We start from the raw sequence: 21,958 nt of genomic DNA, 5'->3' as shown, positions 1-21,958 counted from the left end.
ACTCCCGTAAAGATTTACACCCTCGGAAACCCTGTACAGGGTCGCTATGGGTCGGACCCGACTCGATGGCACTTAACAACAACAACAACAAAAAGTATATCAGCAACATTTTCAGTTTTGAGAAATGTATGACTGAGCTCTTGAGTTTTTTTAACCATGTTATACAGTGTGATTTAGGGGTTATTAGAACTATGATTTTTAATATATGAGTTACGTTAAAGAAAGTGAAAATAGTTTATTTTCAGAAAAAGAAAAAAAATGTACCTTTGGGGGTGGTCCATTATCTTTTACATAATGCAGATATTTTGGAATTAACCGCATCTGTAATAAATGACAGTGTCATTAAATATCATGCATCAAAATATATAGTACAAATAGCTATACTATATATTTATGTTAGTATTTGTTATTGTTAAGAGCCGTCGAGTCAGTTCTGACTCATATAGCAACCATGTATAGGGTTTCTGAGGAGCGGCTGGTGAATTTGAACCACCAATCTTTCAGTTCAAACTGACCTTGAGGTCGAGTACTTAGCCTACAGTGCCACACCAGAACTCCGTATTAGTATTGGTTATGTTGTAGACTCCTCTGAAATTTCTTAAGAAACTAACTTGGAAATTATGAACTAAAATTTCTATGGAAATTTATGCCTAAAATGATTACAGAGTTTATGTCTTTAAGAACAGAACTAGAAAGTCCAAAAAATTTTATGACGTCCTTTATGCCTGATCAAATGGTTGATTTAACTTCTATATTAGCAAGCATTCTTAGCAAAGGGAAAATCCTCAGCACTGGGTCATGTGTTACTAACTTTTCTAGTTTTTCCTAGATAGTATTTCTAATGTTATGTTTGAGTAGAGAAAAGGAATACAAGTGATAAAATATTAGCACCAATAATGAGAAATTATCAAGTAAATTTGAGTCTGCTGTTATGGGCAGTTTCTTTTTAACTTGTTCCTTAAATTGAAAATAATGATTCTCTTTATAGAAGATAATTTTTGTGAGAAATCATGCCAAGACTAATTAAGCCATACAACTATTGGTGTATGGTTAGGATGGCATTGTTGAGGAAATTGTTTAAGAGCATTTCCTACAAAGATAGCATTAGATTGATTTCATTGTCAAAACTGTAATCATTTGTCTAAGGTACATTTTGTGTGGATTTAAATCAGTATCTTGGAAACAAAATAATTTGACTTTTAGAACTTGCATAATTATTCCCACTTGCTCAACCCAAGGGTAAATGCACTGTGAGGCTATCTGCTCCCAAGTCTAGATTTCAAAGTGGACTTGTCAGTACTGGGTTGGCATGAGAGACAAGACAAATAATGATGGTGGGAAACCTGATCCAATAATGTTGGCTCCTAGTCACTTTTACTTATCAGTAAAATTAATGTTTGCAGGAACTAGGGAGAGTCATCACTTCTGCCTCTTGACTCAAGGACAGTTTTGCTTTCCAGATATATTGTTTTTCTTTGGTGTTGAACCACATAAGTAAAATTTGAGAAATGTACTTTTTTTGTGATTCTTCCATCCTGAACTTTTTAGGTACCTAATCAAAGAACAAGACATGTAAATACTTAATAAATAAAATTTGGATAAAATAAGAAATCATCTACCTTGGACATTTAGATGTCTCTTAGTAAGTGTGATGAAACTGGAAGCCTTCTAATGTTATGGGATTCTAAATATCTGTCGTTCAGATTTTTATTTTACATCTTCGTGAAATGACTGAATTGGATCAACAATTCAGTTGAACACTACTGGATGGAAATAGTCTGCTTCTGCAAGACCACTTTGTATCACTCAAACCCAGTTCACTGTCATTGAGTTGATTTGGACTCATAGTAAGCCAATAGGACACTATGGAACAGAAAAGCTCTATAGTGTGTCCTATGGACTCCCAGTGTGATGCTGTGGGTTAATGCATTGGACTGTGAAATCGGTTTGAACTGCAAGGTGGGCTGTTGAAGCTCACCACTCGCTCCTGAGAAACACTATACAGAGTCACTATGGGTTGTAACAGACTCAATGGCTCTTAACAACAACAATAACATAATGTTTTTAAGGAGCTCTGATAGTGTTGTGGTTCTGAGTCGGACTGCTAACCTCAAGGTCCACAGGAGAAAGATGAGGCTTTCTGCGTTTACAGCCTCGAAAACCCTATACAGGGTCCCTGTGAGTCGGAACTGACTCCACGGCACACAACCTCCACCAAAGTATTTTTGAAGGCTGCAGACTGCCTCACTCTTCTCCTGTAGAATGACTGGTGGGCTCAAACTGCCTACCTTTTGGTTAGCAACCCAACACTTAACCCACTGTGCCCCCAGTGATCTTCTTTGAGCCACGGAGATATTTCAGTGGGGAGAAGGTTAAGTGGTAGATGTTCTTTGAAACCAGATTTGATTTTTCTTTTAGAAGAAATTTAAGCATTCTTTGTGCAGTTAAGGTATCTCCTGGCAATTAAGAGGATTTTTTTCCCATTTCATATTGAAGTATTATCTTAAAAAGCTATGACAATAATGTAAGTGTCAGGCAGATCATATAAATTTGCATGGGGCTTAGTAGAATATAACATCTGGTACCATGGTAGATGCTATGAATGTATAGGGTCTGCAAGCCAGGTACTGTTCCCACCATCAAGAAACTTTCAGTTTAGTGGAGGAAACAGTTATTTATCATAAAATCACACAATTAAATGTAGTTATAAAGCATGATAAATACCTTGAGAGCAAGCTATGAGATTATATAATATGGGATACAAAGAGGCCTTCTGACTAGGTAGCATTAGAGATTTTCAGTTTGTCATTGTTAAGCTTGGTTAACGTTAGTTAAGAATGAGGGAAGAGCATTCTAGGCAGAGGGAACAGCATGCAAAAAGACCAGTAGGTGGCAACAGGGAAATGAAAGATGCACAGTGCATTCAGTAGGTGAGGAGAAATGTGGTCCAATATGGGACTATAGACTTATGGCATATTGTTGTTGTTGTTGTTAAGTGCCATCACGTTGATGCTGACTCATAGTGATTCTGTACAGGGTTTCTGAAGAGCAGCTGGTGGGTCCAGTGCTGATCCTACAGTGCCACACCGGAACTTCTATAGCATACTGTTGTTGTTGCATAGTGCTGTCAAGTTGCTTCTGACTCATAGCAACCCTGTATAGGGTTTCTGACATTTGAATTTATACGACAATAATTTCTTTTAGAAGGATCAACACAAGGCTGATCCTTACGAGGTGGAGGTTAAAGGCATCCCAAATGATCTAATTTTTCTAAATTTCTATACTACTCCATAATCCCTGATATCAACCACTACTCCTCTCCTCAATAGTCTCCCCACACCCCAGGGGTTCCACAATTCTCTGCAACATTTCACAGAACTCACGGGCCACCAAGGAAATGGCTTACGTGGCTGTGTAGGCTGGTAAGTCCTAAATACATAGATCAAACGTCAGTCTGGAGGATTCTCCTCACTCACATTGAATCAGCCTGCTGACTCACAAGGATGTGGAAGCTGGGAAATCAGGTCAGGCCTCTGGCTCAAGTCCCACGAACCAGCGGTCAAGCAGAGGTGAGCTTGGTCAGTCAAGCAAAGAAGCAAACTGCCCACTCACATTACCAAGGTGGCTCATTTTACACCCAGTAAGATCGCAAAATCTACCAAGTTCCTCATTATATTTCCAAGTTTTTACAATCACAACTTAATTTATAGTCTCTCATCAGCAAACCATATAATCCTATCAGCATCTTCCCACACCTTTTCTTACCTAGATCCATTTGGTGGGAGTTACAAAGACACAGCTAGAAGACGCAGATCAAATAATTCGGTTCACTGAAGTTTATCTTAAAAAGAGCTGCAAAAATCATTATGGAGTTTTTAGCAGTGTAACCATTTAGAATAACATAATTGTCTTGTACATAGAAGTGGATGAGTTTTAAATAAATGCTGATAAGACTGATAAGAGTCCTGGTGTGGCTCTGTAGGATAAGCACAGGACTGCTCGCCACAAGGTTGGTAGTTCAAATCCACCAGCTACTCCTTGGAAACCCCATATAGGACCACTAACAGGATTGATAGGACTTGGTAATAGATTAGATGTTAGTAGGGGTGTTAGGATAAAGAATGGAAGGTGTCAAAACTGATGGCTAGATTTCTGTGGTGAGGAACTGGATTAATGGAAGTACTGTGTACTAACATGGCTGTTGTTGTTAAGTGCTGTCGAGTTAGTTCCGACTCATAGTGATCCTATATAGGGTATCTGAGGAGTGGCTGGTGAGCTTGAACTGCTGACTTTCGGTTCCAACTGACCTTGCAGTCCAGTGCATTAACCCACAGCACTGAGAATGTGGAAAGTCAGAAGTTACTTTATTTGGCCATGATTAAATATCAAACTATGATACTTAAAAAAAACAAAAAAACATTAAAACTCTGAAATACAGTGTCACTCACAAATAAATATTTGGAGAATTCCTAGAAGCTAGAAATCAGATGGGATTGTAAAAACTGAGAACAAGAAAAGGAATCTAGAAGACGTCCTGCAGCAGCTTGAAGCTAATCCATGGCCTACAAGAGGAGGCCTGGGCCACAAGCAACCAATTATCAAGTGTTCACCGAGAAAGATCAGGATTGCAAGGTCAGTTTAAATTTCAAGGTTGGCAGTTCAAATCTACCAGCCGCTCCTTGGACACCCTATATAAAGTTATGAGTTGGAACCAACTCAATGGCACTTAACAACCACGGAAGCTCAGTTTGGGCATTATGGTCCATTTGGACTGCTGCTTTTGTGCATGGGATAATTCTGTGATTTCATCTGTTAGGAGTCCTGGTGTGGCCATTTTGAATAATGCACTGGACTGCAAGGTCGGTTTGAACCACAAGGTTGGTTTGAACCACAAGTGATCTATACAGGGTCACTATGCGTCCAAAGTGACCCAATGGCACTTAACAACAACAATAGTCTGCTAGGAAAGCCCAAAGAAGGAGTTTAGCATATAGGCAGGGCCTCCACAAAGCCAAGATAACAAGAAGGCAAGTACATTAAGGCATTTTACCCTCAGAACAACCACTTCTTATAACGCTAGTTGTGTATAAAGTAAGGTCTTCCTGGGCCCTTCTCACACATACAAACTGTGGAGAAGGCACCTACACAGAACACACAAGGGAACAAGCTGCCGATGAAATGGACCTGTACCAACATCTAAGTTAGCCAGCTTATTCCTTCACTCATTAAGAATTTAAGGAAAATCAGCATGAAGAGGAGTCTTGGTGTGGTGCTGCAGGATAATACAAAAGGTTGGTGGTTCAAACCCACCAGCCACAACTTGGAAACCCTATACAGGATTGCTATGAGCTGGAATCAACTCAACGACACTTAACCACAAAACAGCATGAAAGAGAAGGAACAAGCTGACAAACAAAATAACTAATTCCAGAATAAACACAGAATTTTGGAAACAAAATATCCCGTTGGATATTTCATGGAGAAATTTTAGATAATATTGTATACATATAATAGAAAAAGTGATATGACAAAAGAGCAAAAAATAAGAAATTGTTAGACATAACAGCATGATAAGGAGCTCTGATAGTGTAGTGGTTATGAATCGGGCTGCGAACCTTTAGGTCAGCAGTTCGAAACTACCAGCTGCTCCGCAGGTGAAAGTTGAGGTTTTCTGCTCTTGTAAAGATTTACAGCTTCAGAAACCCTGTACAGGGTCGTTATGAGTCGGAACCGACTTCATAGCACATAACAACAACAATAACAACAGCATCATAGATGAAAATAATAAAAGCATGATGGATGAAGAATTGGTAGAAACATAAAATGAGGCTGAACGGTGAGTTACCTTCCACAGGTATACTGCTGTAGCAAATTGGATTTTGGAGATTTCCTCTGTGGCATTTTCATGTTTGTCAGGGGACTTGTAGATTTTATGAGTTCTGGAGCAACTCTTATGTTAGTTTCTCTGCCCAGAATTGCCTTACCAAATTTATAGTATGATTTCCAGGAGAAATCATACATTATATAACACATAATGAATTAGAGTTGTTTGTTGTTGTTTCTAACACAATGCCAATCCACGCCTTCACACTTTTACAATTGAGGAAAATGAGGTCCACAAAAGTTAAATGATTTGTGTTGAGGTCCAGTACATTTAAGGCAGAGCAGAAACTAAAAATTGGATCACCTAGTTATTAAAATATATTTTAATATGATATAGAAGGAGCTCTGGTAGCATAGTGATTACGAATCGTGCTGTGATTTTTAAGGTCAGCAGTTTGAAACTACCAGCTGTTCTGCAGGAGAGAGATGAGGCTTTCTGCTCCCGTAAAGATTTACAGCCTCGGAAACCCTATGAGGGTCGCTATGAGTCAGAACAGATTCCACGGCATATAACAACCACCACCATAGATGGTGACTGATGTGGATTCAAAGAAAAATGTGGACTTCTTTCTGGTACTATTCATTTTGATTTCATGATCCAAGTGCCTGGACATTGGATCCACAAGCCTGACTCGAACCTGCGTTTTATATGATAAAATATTTTGGTGGTGCTAATTCTTACATCTAGAGGGTCAACAAACAAGAGGAAGACTCTCATGAGATGGATGCACAGTGGGTACAACACTGGGCTCACGCATGACAGCAATTGTGAGATGGTGCAGGACCACCTGTGTTGTGTTCCGTTGTACATAAGGTCGACAGCACCTAATGCTAAGCATTCTTTCATGGTCAATTACACATTAAAGCTCTCATTTTCTAATGATACTGCTAATAGAGATAGTCAAAGATTCTGTCTTTGCAGATAGTCCTTTGTCCACAATTTTCTTGTCTCTTTTTCTTTTCCACTGTGCAATCTGTTTACAAATACTGAAAGCTTCTACAAGACTACTGCCATATTTTATGATTTCTTTGGCTAGCAAAGCACCCGCCAGGTTCATCACATGTAAACCGAAACCCAAGTCGATTCCATCTCATAGTGACCCGTTCTATAAATAGCTATTGGTTTGCCACTTTGTTAATCATTTTTCTTGTTTTCCTCTATTTAAAAAAATGTGATGTTATTAGTAGTTTACTTCTTTTCCATGTCTCTATAGAAAGCATACATGTTGCAGGTGATTCATATTCATTTTTCTAATTTAAATAAAATTGAGATTTATTCTGTGTTCCCTTTGCAGAACAGAGTGTTCTGAAAGTCAACACAAAGTTGAAGAGCCTGAAGCTGAAGGTACGGTATATTATTTACACTGAAGGAGCTTGTGTGTGGAGTAGAAAGCGCTGACAGCTCAAATGGATCCTGTGGAACTGAGAAATGTCAACATGGAACCTGATGAGGAGAGCAGTAGCGGAGACAGCTACACTGGGATGGGAAATTCAGACAAGGCAACAATGAGCAGGTATGGGCCTAAAAACCACCAGGTCCTACAGGAAAAGGAGAGAGGTGGGTGGAAGTGGAAAGCAAGGGTCTTGTTTAAAAGAATTGGGATAGTTATCTATTTTAGGTAGCAATGGCACTGATATTAACTGATCAATTTCGTGATTCTGAAATATAATAATAATGTCCATCTTCTGTGTGACTCATTTCAAGTGAGATTAGAAAGTCCTCATCCCATTAATAATGTAGAATAATTTTAATTATATTGTCCTGTCATTCCTTTTAATCTCTTGACCTGTTCTGTCTCAGATGTCCTTTAGATGTTGCTTTGAATGTCCTTTAACTGTTATTCAGTCTCCAGCGTTCTGGAAGGACTCTTCTCACTTTAATAGTGTCCTGTGAGCAAGTTCATTCGTAACTGTCATGGCTTCAGCCAGCAACTTTATGCCCTATTTTCAGCACATTGAACTAGTTTAAGACCATTATATCTGTTCACTGCTCATCTCCACCAGATGACTTACGTGTCTAAATTACCTCATATATAAAGTCAAACTTGTAAGGTTTATTAATGAACTACCATTCTCTTCAAAGCCTTCTCTTTCACTCTTCTCCATCCTGGTGAATGCAGGCAACCCTTGGATTACTACCAGCTAATTTATACACAACTCTTAGTTGTCCTTTGTTTGTAAAGTCAGTTTCAACTCATGATGACTCTGTATAGGGTTTCTGAGGCTGTAAATATTTGTGAAAGCAGAAAGCTTCATCTTTTTCCCACAGATCAACTAGTGGGCTTGAACTGCTAACCTTGTGGTTTACAATCTAGTGCTTATCCTACAGATCCACCGTGCTCCTACATAACCTTACTTTGAAACTGCTGAACCAGCCTTACAATAAATTCTTTTAGAACTGTGCTTGCATTTTTAAAATCATGCAAAATGTGTTGAGCCTTTTGTTTCACTAAGCTAAAAAAAAACAAACCTACTACCTTAGAGTAGATTCTGAGTCAGTGAACCTATAAGACAGAGTGGAACTGCCCCCTAGGGCTTCCAAGACTGTGAATCTTGATGGGAGCAGACAACAAACTGACAACCTTGTGGTTAGCAGTCCAAAGCTTAGTCTACTGCTCCCCCAGTGCTCCTTGTCTTGCCCTAAAGTAAGGCTAAATGAGAACTGGGTGTATCTGTTCCAAGTCACCTCCAAATTCTATTTCATGACTGTCCAACATGGATGGGACTGCCCGTAGTCACCACTATCGCTCAACAATTCAATCAAACCACTTAGGAGTCCATTTTGGCTCATCCCTTTCCCCAGCACCTTCAGTAGTCAACTATCTCCAATTGATTCTGCCTCATTAATGTTTCAAGTCCATCCTTTCCTTGTTCTCCAACCTACTGCCATAACAGGAAGAGTAGAAACAATTTCACAAGGTTTCCAGAGCATGCAGAGTGGCCTACCTTTACCTTCACTCAAACACTGACCATCATTTCACGGTTGTATCATCTCTCAGAAAGATAGGTTTGGTCTTTGTTTGGCTTATATTGGTTCTTTACTGTAAGTTTTTGAGAAAATTGACATCATGTATTCATTTGGATGAATTGTATTTATGTTTTCAAGATATGCTGGATTTTGTATCCAAGCATTTAAGACTATGGAGACAGTTCTCATTTATGTTATTAATCTTGGCTTGTGTTCTAATTATATCTCACCTCCAGGTAAAATAATGTACAATTATTTGTTTACTTACAAATTAATTTTTTTTTTTTCCAAAAAGTAAACCTGAAATACAGGATTCTGATTCACTGATTAAAGTAAAATATGGGCTGTTGTACATTTGTGAGTTTAAATTCCAGGTGGTAATTTTGTTTGTTTGTTTGTTTTAATCATCCTTAGACCCATTTTAGACTTGATTTTATCCTCGTCTCAAGTTCCAGTTATGAACATTACGTATCAGTATTCATATAGCATATATGCTTACTATAGACTATTAAATAAAATTCAAAGTGCAGGATAGAGTAGTGAAGAGGAAAAAAGGAAGCATGTAAGGGCCTTACGTTATCATATTTCTGTGAAAATTCAGGGAGAATGCCTGGTATTGTTCCTAATTTCTATACTGTGAGAACTCCTTGAGTGCTAGAAAAGTACATAAACCTTTTTATGGTTTAATCTGCTGCTTGTATCTACAGCTCATTGAGATTTGTTCTCAAAAAATAACTCTGCCATCCCTTTCCTCGCCAGATTGTTTGAAAATTTTCCTTCTGTTATTAAAGATACTTTGTATAGATATCATTGTTACCCTATAATTATCACTTCCTACTTTTAATTTCTAAGGACTATTTTAATAAAAACCCTCCCATTATTATTTTTCCCTCCCATTATTTTAATTTTCTTTTTAATGCAAGAATGTTCTAAAAATTGCAGTGTAACTAATGAGCTAGCACTGTGAAGATACACACATAGGCTTGCATTTCATGTAATGAAATAAAGCCTATTTTGTATTTTCCAGTGTTAAAAATGCAGTGGTAGCAATTGGATTCATTGGCCAAGACTTTTGGGGAATATGGCCAGAGGTGATGGTGGCTATGTGCTGTGGAATCGGTTCCAATTCATAGTGACCCTGTACAGAGTTTCCGAGGCTGTAAATCTTTAGGAGCAGAAAGACTCATCTTTCTCCCATGGAGTAGTTGATAGATTTGAACTGCTGACCTTGTGGTTGGTAGTCCACTATGCTACCAGAGCTCCTTGGCTGGTACTAGGTCAATAAACATAAAGTCCCTAGGATATACAGTCTAGTACAGTCAGGGGTAGCATCTATGACCCAGCTGCACAACTTTTTGCCTGTGCTTAAATAAGACCCAAATTCCAATGTTCTATTGATAGTGATATTTTAAAGTTTCTCTCCCAAGCTTTCCACAAATTCATTGAGTTTCCTTGAGACTTTTCTTAGCTGTATTCATTATCTAATAAGCCAGGGACATTTTTAGACTAATTAAAACACTTAGACACAAAACCAACCAATCACAACACTGAACTACCATTGAACTATAGCAAAGGATGTGCATAAAAAGATGGAGTCAATGAAATGGAAAAATATCAACTACAGTGGTATTCATATCCCTAGAATGTGTGTGTTATGGAAATGTCTAGACTTGGAGTCTGGTGGGTGTGAACACACGCCTTCTCTTCTCTGAGCCACTGTTGTCTCATCTTTAGAGGAGGAGCATGAAAGTTCTCTCCTAGAGTTGCTTTGAGCATCAAATGAAATGAAGATCACAGTTCCTGGCACATGATAAGCACTTCATTAATTACTGATTTTGATTTCCCAAAATCCTATGATTATGGTGTGGTAGAAGTTGAAAACCTCAATTAGAGTCAGGACTCTATATCCTTTCTTTGGAAGAGTCCTAAATGGGAACAAAATTAACTCTAATTATTCTGTCTTATACAGTTAATGTGGGAAAGAAGAATTGTGACATAAAAGATTCCCAGTAAAAATAATGTTTTCTTCCTTCATAAGTTCCTCTCACCCAAAGTATAATCATAAAAGGAGTCTAATTATTGGTCTGGAGGGAGCACTAGTAGGAAGAAGAGAGGAGTTTTATATGCCTTAGTTTTCCTCCCCAGTTCAGTTACTTAGATGATTTGAAACATAAATATTCTTTAGAGCATTAACTTAGATGTTTTGACTTGATTTTCTTGTGTGTGTTTAGCCAATTTACTAATGAAGATGCCGAAAGTCAGAAATTCCTGACAAATGGATTTTTGGGGAAAAAGAAGCTGGCAGAGTATGATGATGAACATGTAAGTTAATCGATGCTTCTTGGTCCTGAACAGGCTTTGAGGGTGTCTGATCTACCTAGGTCTCTGTGGGAAAACAATGTGACTGAAATTTTCCAAGCTTTGATCAGCACATTCTCTGTTTATTCAGGCCCTTACTGGAATAAGGGCTTGTTTTTCCTGTACGCCATATGGCTACATAAATCATTTATGAAATGTATTTGTTTTTTGGGGAAATCATTCTAACCCAAATGTAATCTGTAATTGTACCTGCTTTCTCTTCTAAAGATGTTACTCAACCAGTATTTTGTACTCAACCCCCTTCTGAAACCAAGCACTGCATTCCATTGAAAATTACATGCTTTTATTGAGGTTGACTAATAGCTTTTACTCATTATGATTTCTTAGTCTTTGGTTTGGGACAATAATCTCCTCCAGTAAAACTAGTTTGACAATAAGAATAACTTAAAAAAAAAAAAAATCTTCCTTTGGCAAATGTTTGCATATGATGCGTCCCATTTTTCTCTAAGCATCCTGGAACCACCTCCTTTGGAATGTCTTCATTCAACCTGAGTAATGCCATCATGGGAAGTGGGATCTTGGGTTTGTCTTACGCCATGGCCAACACAGGAATCATACTTTTTGTGTAAGTACACATCTATATCTGATGATAAAATGCACGCATGCCTGATACACTTCAATGAACAATCCAAAGTATGATCTTGGTGATCAGGAAAGCATTGAGAAAAAATTAACACATTTCTCTTGCACTTTAATGAAATAGCCACCTATAGAAGAACAATCAGAGTAGTCGAACTACGGTACTTGTTCAGCCATCACTAACCAAGTAGCAGAAAGTTTACACGCTCATTACCCCCAGTCCATAAGGACCCTGGTGCAAAGCTGCTTATGAGGTACTTAAAAAGAGTCTGGCATTTATTAGTCAGAAAGATCTTTCTCAGAAGCAAATGTGATTCTGTCACACTTTTAGGATAAAGACCCCATCCTTAACCTGGCCTAAAGAACACTCATGCCCTCTTCCCATTTCACATGGCATTCCCTATGCTCTGTAGGCCAGGAGTGAAGGCCTTATCTACATCCCATGAAGATGCCATGTTCCTTTCTACCACAGGGCCTTTGCACAGGATTTTTCCTCTTCTCTTTTTTCTTCATTTTGTAATTTCTTTCTCATTGTTCAGTCCTCACCTCAATGCTTCCTTCCCTGACCCTTACTACTGGAACAATTCACTTTAGTTTGTATTAATCATAATTGATTTGCTTAATCTTGAGAAAGTGAGTCCATGTCTGTATTTACTCACTATATGTCTGTAAACCCATGACCTAGAAAAGTATAAGACACAGGGTCTATCTACTGAGCAACTGAAGTTTATGGCTAAACCTGTGCTCTTTAGCCACATATGTTGCCTGAGGGTAGTAGTGTCTCATAGCTGACCTGTAGGGTTGATTTCACATCTATAACAGACAACCACAGATGTTCACGTGTATTACATGCAGCTTGGCATTTTCCAAGATGCAGTTGGCAGCAGAGGAATTTTTCACAAGAATAAAATCTAATGTTAGTCAAACAACAATATTCATGCAGATCACAGGTCTCAAATGCAGTGTTAGGGAGTTAAATAACTGTCTAAGAATGCAGCATTTATATTATAAGCATACACTACTTACATTCTAAGGATCACATATGATTAGATATTAACATAGCTCTGTGAGGGCTAATGCTCGGGGCTATAAATATTTATATGTGTTAGTGAAATAGTAAAGTGTTTTATGCTTTGCTTGAACTGCTTTATGTATAATACTCTTTAGCTTAATGAGTTTTTTATGTTAATTCTACATATATGAGCCATGCTTCAAATAAACTAATTTTTCTTCAGTTCTCTGACTCTTTCAGGATTAGAGAGCCATTCATGTGTATATTTTTGTGTACTTTTGTAATGTACACTACCTTTAAGACAAAAAGACTGCTTACAAAAAACAAATCAAACTCATTGCCATCAAGCTGATTCCAGTAGGAGAAAGTAGAACTATTCTATAGGGCATATGAGGCAGAAATCTTTACAGAACAGGCACCTTCATCTTTCTCCTGTGGAGCAGCTGGTGGGTTTGAAGCACCAACTTTGTGGTTAGCAACGCAATGCCTAATCCACTATACTACCAGGGCTCCTTAAAAGATTGCCTGTTGTTGCTCTTGCTAAGTACTTATGGCATTCAGCCTGCAAAGGCTCTGTCTAGCTCCATGGAGGTCAGTGCCTTGTTCAACCTTGGGGCTTCTCTGTGGACATGGCAGTAGGTTGTGACTCCTGTGGTTAAGTGCCGTCGAGTCGGTTCTGACCCACAGTGACCCTGTATAGGGTTTCCGAGGAGCAGATGGTGAGCTTGAACCACCGACCTTGCAGTTCAAACAGCTTTGCAGTCTGGTGCATTAACCCACAGTGCCACACCAGGACTCCTACTCCTTATTAATTATACATACTGTTGCAAGTATTTATGAATTTATTATAAATCTCTGATAAATAGGAATATGAAACACTTTGAATCCAAAACCCAAAGCTCATTTCGTTAGAGAAGATTCCACTTTTAAAACCAAGGGCCTCATTTCAGGACTATAAACATTTAACAGATTAATGTTGCAAGACCAATTGAATGATTAAGCATCATGGGTGTGTTTTGTGTGTTTGTGTAGCACAGCCTGGATGCAACTCTCTTCCTTAATTCAGAGCAAGTGACACAGTATTAAATTGGTGTTAGGTTTAGTATTTTCTGCCAAAGCAAATATTCATTTAGAGTACAGGGAATGCTTTTTATTTTTCTTGTTGTTATTGAGTGCTGTTGAGTTGATTCCAACTCATAGCAATCCTGTATAGGGTTTCCAAGGAGTGACTAGTGAGTTTGAACCCCCAACCTTTTGATTTAAACCCACCTTGTAGTCGAATGCTTATCCTACAGTGCTGCACCAGCTAAGTTATGTCATCTAATTTACAGTATCCTTTAAAAGCAGGCAAATTCATAAGTTATTCATAAGTCAAATTCATAAAAACTATGAATAAGTCATTGTTTAGAGATTTCTGGTAAACAAATATTGTGACAGTAACAGCATGAAATAACTAGATAGTTGTATTGAGTAGTGATACCTCATGGTCTTAAATGCATATTGACTTCATCAGGAATTGCCAGAGGAGGAAGAATTATTAGTGTATTCTTCTTGTGTGTAATAGACAAAGTAATGCTAACAGAGCTCTGGTAGCAAAGTGGTCACAGGTCGGGTTGCTAACCTCTAGGCCAGCAGTTCAAAATTACCAGTTGTTCTGTGGGAGAAAGATGAGGCTTTCTGCTCCCCTAAAGGTTTACAACCTCGGAAACCCTATGCAGGGTAATTGAGAACGACCCCACGGCACACTACCACCATCATTTTATATATATATATATACAGACTCCTTGTGGGGTGTTCTGAGGAGAGGCAGGTGGGTTTGAACTGCCAATCTTGCTGTTCAAATTGACCTTGCAGCCAAGCGCTTATCCTATAGCACTACACCATATATATACATATACATATACATATATATATATATATGTATATGTGGTATATATGTAGATCCATATTTGTGCCAATTCCAAAGACAGGTGACCCAAAGGAATGCAGAAATCATTGGACAATATCAATAATATCCCATGCAAGCAAAATTCTGATAAAGACAATTCAAATACAGCTGTAAGCACACAGTGACAGAGAACTTCCAGAGGTTCAAGCCAGATTTACAAGAGGACAGGGAACAAGGGATATCATTGCTGACATCAGATGAGTCTTGGCTGTAAGCAGAGAATTCCAGAATGATGTTTACCTGTGCTTTACTAACTATTCAAAGACTTTCCATTGTGTGGATTAGGACAAACTATGAACAGTGTGGCAGAGAATGAATATTCAGGAACACTTAATTCTGCTCATGAGGAACATGTACATAGACTAAGAGGCAGTTGTTTGGATAGAACAAGAGAACACTAAATGGTTTAAAATTAAGAAAGGTCTATACCAGAGCTATACTCTTTCACCATATTTATTCAATCTGAATGCTGAGCACATAATTAGAGAAGCTGAATTATATGAAGAAAAATGTGGTATCAGGATAGCAGGAAGACTCACTAACAACCTGCCATGTGCAGATGATACAACTTTGCTTCCTGCAAGCAAAGAGGCTTTAAAATACTTACTGATAAAGATCAAAGACCCCAGCCTTCCATATGGGTTGGACCTCAATGTAAAAAAACTAAAATTCTCACTCTTGAACCAATAAATAACATCAAGATTAATGGAGAAAATTGTAAAGTTATAAAAGACATAATTTTGCTCAGATCAACCATCAACTTTCGTGGAAGCAGCAGTCAAGAAATCAAATGACATATTGCATTAGGGAAATCTGCTGCATAAGACCTCTTTAAAGTGTTGATGAGCAAAGATATCAGTTTGAGAACTAAGGTGCTCCTGACCCAAGCCATGGTATTTTCAATAACCTCATATACATTCAAAAGTTGGACAGTGAATATGAAAGACTGTAGAAGAATTGATGCATTTGAGCTATGGTATTGGACCAAGAAGCAGTTGTTGGAACAGAGCATGGGAACACTGAATGTTTTAAAATTGGGAAAGGTGTGCGACACAGTTGTGTTCTTTCATACTTATTCAACCTGTATGCTGAGCAAATAATACGAGAAGCTGGGTTCTGTGAAGAAAAATGTGGTATCAGGATTGGAGGAAGACTCATTAACAACCTGCGATATGCAGATGATACAACCTTGCTTGCTGAAAGTGAAGAGGACTTGAAACATTTACTGATGAAGATCAAAGAGCACAGCCTTCGGTATGGGTTGCATCTCAATGTCAGGAAAAAAAAATCCTCACCACTGAACCAATAAATAACATTCTTATCAACGGAGAAAAGATTGGAGTTGTCAAGGACTTCATTCTTCTTGGATCAACTATCAACACTCGTGGAAGCAGCAGTCAAGAGATCAGATGACATATTGCATTGGGCAAATCTGCTGCACAGGAACTTTTTAAACTGTTGAAAAGCAAAAATGTCACGTTGAGGACTAAGGTGCGCCTGACAGAGGCCATGGTATTTTCAGTAACCTTGTATGGATGTGAAAGCTGGACAGTGAATAAGGAAGATCGTAGAATAATTGATGCCTTTGAGTTGTGGTGTTGGAGGAGAATACTAAAAGTGCCATGGACTGCCAAAAGAACCAATAGATCTGTTTTGGAAGAAGTGCAGCCAGAGTGCTCCTTGGAGGCCAGGATGACTAGGTTCGTCTCTCATACTTTGGACATATTGTCAGAAGCGACCAGTTTCTGGAGAAGGATATCATGTTTGGTAAGATGGAGGGTCAGAGAAAAATAGGAAGACCCCCAACGAGTTGGATCAGCCAGGTGGCATTATTGATGGCGTCAAGTGTGGCAGCAGTAGTGAGGTTGGCCCAGGATCGGACATTGTTTTGTTCTGTTGTGCATGGGGTCGCTATGAGTCGGTTCTGACTCGATGGCACCTGACAACAACAACAACATTGGAGGAGAATATTGAAAGTACCATGAACTGCCAAAAGAACAAACCAATCTGTGTTGGAAGAAGTACAGCCAGAATGCTCACTGGAGGCCAGGATGGCCAAACTTTGTCTCTCATACTTCAGAAATATTGACAGGAGGGACCAGTCCTTGGAGAAAGATATCTTGTTTGGTAAGTTGGAGGGTCAGAGAAAAAGAGGAAGACCCCCAACAAGGTGGATTGGCACAGTGGCACCAGTGATGAGTTCAAATGTATCCAACAATTGTGAGGTTGGCACAGAACTGGGCAGTGTTTTGTTCTGTTGTGCCTCGGGTCGCTGTGAGTTGGTACTGACTATGGCAATAATAACAATGTATATATATGGTGGCATTGGTGGTCTTGTACCATGGAGTCAGTTCCAACTCATAGAAATCCTGTATATGGTGTCTGAGGCTATAAATCTTTACAGGAGCAGAAAGCCTCATCTTTCTCCCACAGAACAGCTGATAGTTTCTAATTGCTGCCCTTGAAGTAAGCAGCCTGACTCTCTCTCTATATGTTGTTTTTGTTAGTAACCATGAGGTTAGCAGCCTGATTCAAAGATATATATGCTGTTGTTGTTAAGGGCTGTGGAGTTGATTCTCTGAATCATAGCGAGTCTGTATAGGGTTTCTGAAGAGCAGCTGGTGAGTTTGAGCCACTGACCTTGTGGTTCAAACCAACCTTGAGATAGAGTGCTTGCTTATTCTTTGGCACCACACCAGGACTATATATGTTATGTATATATATGTATGTATGTATATTAATTTCACATAAAGTTTTGTAGATGATTTTTATCATTTATCATGTAGAAGCTTCTATCTACGCATTGGCACTGCAATTCCTGTTTTGGGGAACACTAATTACTTTGAGCTGGAACCAACTCAACAGCACCTAACAACATCAAGCACCACATGGATTGTATAAGTACATATGTAAACAAACCATATATCATACATGCATGTGAACAGGTTGAGAGTCCTGATGCCAGAAATTATCTTTCTAGGTATAGAAAAATAATGTTCCCACAACCTTCACTTACCTTTCGCTATTTTCTCAATTACATATACAATTGGCTAAGCCACAGGTTCCCAAAGTATTTGGCCATCTAATAGATAGGATCAGTAGTAAACCAGTTGCCATTGAGTTAGCTCCAACTCATGATGAATCCATGTGCTTTAGAGTAGATCTCTGCTTCACAGCATTTTCAGTGGGTGATTTTTAGGAACTTGATCAACAGGCCTTTCTTTTGAGGTACCTCTAATTGGACTCGAACCTCTAACTTTTAGGTTAGCAACTGAGGTCAATAACTGTTTATACCACAATAAAGCTCAAAACAGGAGTTCAGAAATTATATTATTTTGCTTCTGTATCTCTAGATTCTTACATTAATGTTTAGTCAAGATATTGAATAGATGTTGAATTCTAGATGTCCATGTGATTATCATCCAAATAGGATATATGTATAAATATGATATCTATCCTGACTAAGTAGATGTAGTAGAGCTAATTGTGCTAAATATGTAGCACCTAAATTATTAATCGGATTTTACAACTGGGTAACTCTAATCCAAAAATATTTTAGGAACTTCAGGTAACAATTTGGTATATAAAATATAGCAAATTCAACTCTGTGACACTACAGGGTGCATATGGAGTTCTGAAAAGAAATTTTCAGTTTAGCAAACTCCATGTATTTTTGGAACATGAATGGTGGAAACATCAAGGTGATTATTTATTGTCATACCTGACATTATTCTGCTTTATTCATGGTAGAAGCTTTTTCTCCTCTCTTTTTCCTTTACAGAATCATGCTGCTTACAGTGGCAATATTATCACTGTATTCAGTTCATCTTTTATTAAAGACGTCCAAGGAAGGAGGTATGTTGTCCTGAAGTCCAAGACGTTCTATTTTGGTTTTCATAAAAGAGTACTTGAATCCATACGGCCATGACATTGTCATGATTTTAGTCAATTTCACATTTCTTTTTTTCTGTCTCCAGTGATAAGAGCTCTCCATGTTTTTAGTAAACTAGGCAACTGAGAAATGTGTGAAAGTCAATTGGCTAAGGTTCAAGCCAAATAGAAAAAAAAAAAGAGAGAGAGAGAGAGAGAGAAAGATTTTTGGTAGATGATAGAAATAATAATTTTGACTTGTTGCATGCAACTAAAATTAATGAATCCATTGATTATTGTTTGATGAACCTGTTAATGTATTTTAAATTAGTATTCGAAGTTTATATTTGTATGTGGTGTTTGAGGCTTCAGTGTAGAATTATCTTTTGTAAATATGTTAGATATTAAAACAGTTATCTTAACAAGATTATTTTATCTTTGATTGAAGGCTCTTTAATTTATGAAAAACTAGGAGAAAAGGCATTTGGATGGCCTGGGAAAATTGGAGCTTTTGTATCTATCACAATGCAAAACATTGGAGGTAAGAGGCTCTGGATTTCACTAGACCGATGAAGTTTCCAGTAGAATGTTCAATAGACAAGGAAATTTTATAGCAATGAATGTTGTTGTTAAATGCTGTCAAGTTGGTTCTGACCCATAGTGACCCACTGTAGGGTTTCCAAGGAGTGACTGGTGAGTTTGAACTGCCTTCCTTGTGATTCAAATTGACCTTGCGGTCCTGTGCTTATCCTACAGTGCCATTTTTAAGGGGGAAAAAAATCTGCTTTATAGATCTTAAATGTAAAACACAAAGTTTCTTAAATAGTTTTGCTGTACCTCTTTAATTAAAAAAATAGCAGTATCTAAGAATGATATACTACAAAACCTCACCAACTGAATTCTACAATTAAAATATAGAATAAAATGTTCTTGATTTTTAATGTTACTAGGCTTTAATTAATACTTTTCTAATGAAACTGTTAGTGCTTATTTCTGTCATTATTTCCTATTTATGATTGAATTTCCTTCTTAAAATTGAAAATTTAAGTTTCTATGAGAAACAACCAAATTTTGTGGTAAATGACACAACCTTGCATAGCACCAGTCTAGACAATGTATAGAAGCATAAAGCACATAAATTTTACTGGATTAAAGTGTCCAGGGAAGAGCCTGGAAACACATATTTTTAGCAGTGTTGCAGATGGCATATTCACCCTGGTTCTGTGATTGAAAAATATGTGTCATTGACTCTCAAATGGCATCCAGACTCAGATTTCTTAATGAATATCTCTTGCACTCATGTCCTCCCCTTCAAACCAGTCCCCAAACCTGTTATTTGTCAGCTCTTGCTTCTTTCAATTGACAGTCTTAAGTTCTGTAAATCAGAAATCTGGGTGTTACTCCAAACTTTTCCCTCCTTGGATAATTCTGCACATCCAGTCTGATACTAATACAGTGCCATGATGATCGGCTCAAGGTTAGACTGCTGCAGCTGACCTCCCAACTTTGAGTTTCCCTGCTCCGCCTATAATTCACACTCCAGAGAAATGTTCTCAAATTCAAATTTCCTCTTTCTTCTCCCATACATACAATCCTCAAAGGGATCCTTTGGCTTTCTTTGTATGTATTTGGAATATTAACTGGTTTGGGGGGGGGGTGTTTTTGGAGATTTTTAAAACTCTTGAGTTAAGGAATAGACTTTTGAAGTTTGTTGCAGCTACACCTGAGTCTGTTTCTGTCACTTATAATTTGTGACTTGGGAGAAATCATTTAACTCTTCAGAGTCTTTGTTTCATCCATGAAAATGAGAACAATAGCCCATATTTAACAAAGTCATTGTGAGGATTGAATAAGAGCACATATCCTACATGACAATGTCCATACGTTGTTTTATTTCATACATGTCTCCTTTCTCCTGTTCTTTGCTTCAATAGCCATGTCTCTGTAGCCCTCCTATTAAATTTTTATAATTATAAAATAAATACAAGATAATTGTGAAAAACTAAGACATTTCATAAATAAATAAATTACAAAGAAACATTTATGTAAGTCACCCTCAAAAGTAACTACTCCAGATTTTCCTCTATGCCTAGTTTGAGAAATACATTGCTATTGTCAAACTAGATCATCTCTAACATTATTTTGCAGTTTTCTTTTTTTCCCCCTTTAACAATATACCTTGACTATATTTGCATGCAATTTTAAAAATAACTTCTGTAGAGTTTTACACTGTACCCCCATAGCTGGCTTACCAAATACTTTATTGAGGAATAGTTGAATGGCTTCCAGGTTTTCACTATTACAGACAATGCAGCAATGAATTAACTTACACACACATCCTGCAGGGGGAGACCCTTTATGATACATAAACTTACCGCGTTTTTACCTAGGATTTCTAGAATGGAGCAATTAATTTAATAACCTTTCTCCAACCATTCCTCCTCCTGATAATGGATAGTTGATACGTAAATAAATAAAATCCAGCTATATATTAATGATTTATACTTATTTCTTTTCACATTTTTATATCTTAAGACTACAGTCTTGTATAGAATTTGACAATCATAATAGAATTGGTCTTTTTACTGTGTTGGAACCACAAGCAGATAAGCTACCTCCATCCTCCACTAAATAGACTAATTTCCATTTGGTTCACATTTTCAGCCTTTTCAAGATGAACATGATCAAACACCTCACAGAATCACCTTACAGTGGATCTAATTTACTTGTTTTGATGATTAAAATAACTGGATGTAAGCATATTTCTCACTGAACCCAATAGTCTAAACCATGATTATGATTTTAAACAATGGTATAAACTACAAAGTGGCCTCTCAATAAAGTCACTCACATATAAGAAATACAGCTTTACAAGAGTAGATGAAATTTCATACTACCACCCTGGAAGTGCACTTACTTTACTTACTCTCTATGCTGTTATTGTTCCGTGCTACTGAGTTAGTTCCAAATCATAATGACCCTGCACAGGGGTTTGCTGTCCGGTGCTTATCCTACAGCGCCACACCAAGATGCCTACTCTCTAAGGTTAGCAGAAATTTTGGAATAAGAAACATCACTTGTATTTGTGAATTTAGCAGCTCTACATTTAGAACATTTAACTTTCTCAATCCCTTGGAAAATTAACATTTACCACAGATGTTTTAACATTAGCAGAATAATGTTGACATTACCCAGACAAGTCTGGATCATTCTGAATTTTAGAAGGCCAAACACATTAACAGTGGTGATATCACTGAAAGCTAGCCATTAATAGCTCTAGAACTGAATGGGAGCCAGTTAATCAGAACTATCTCCTGTT

General features: G+C 37.7%; 1 protein-coding gene across 1 annotated transcript in view; it reads left to right on the top strand.

Annotated features, from left to right (window-relative positions):
• The window catches only part of SLC38A4 (solute carrier family 38, member 4), a 45,570-nt gene that overhangs the window by 1,332 nt on the left and 22,280 nt on the right, over positions 1–21,958 (top strand). The window contains exons 2-6 of the mRNA XM_006865326.1: positions 7,179–7,397; positions 11,083–11,173; positions 11,680–11,795; positions 18,551–18,624; positions 19,088–19,180. Coding sequence (XP_006865388.1) covers positions 7,291–7,397; positions 11,083–11,173; positions 11,680–11,795; positions 18,551–18,624; positions 19,088–19,180 — 481 coding nt within the window. The 5' untranslated portion in view covers positions 7,179–7,290. The remainder of the gene's footprint in view (positions 1–7,178; positions 7,398–11,082; positions 11,174–11,679; positions 11,796–18,550; positions 18,625–19,087; positions 19,181–21,958) is intronic.

This window comes from Chrysochloris asiatica, unplaced genomic scaffold (genome assembly GCF_000296735.1).
Source record: "Chrysochloris asiatica unplaced genomic scaffold, ChrAsi1.0 scaffold00077, whole genome shotgun sequence".
Taxonomy (NCBI): domain Eukaryota; kingdom Metazoa; phylum Chordata; class Mammalia; order Afrosoricida; family Chrysochloridae; genus Chrysochloris; species Chrysochloris asiatica.
This window is presented reverse-complemented; position numbering and strand designations above follow the sequence as displayed.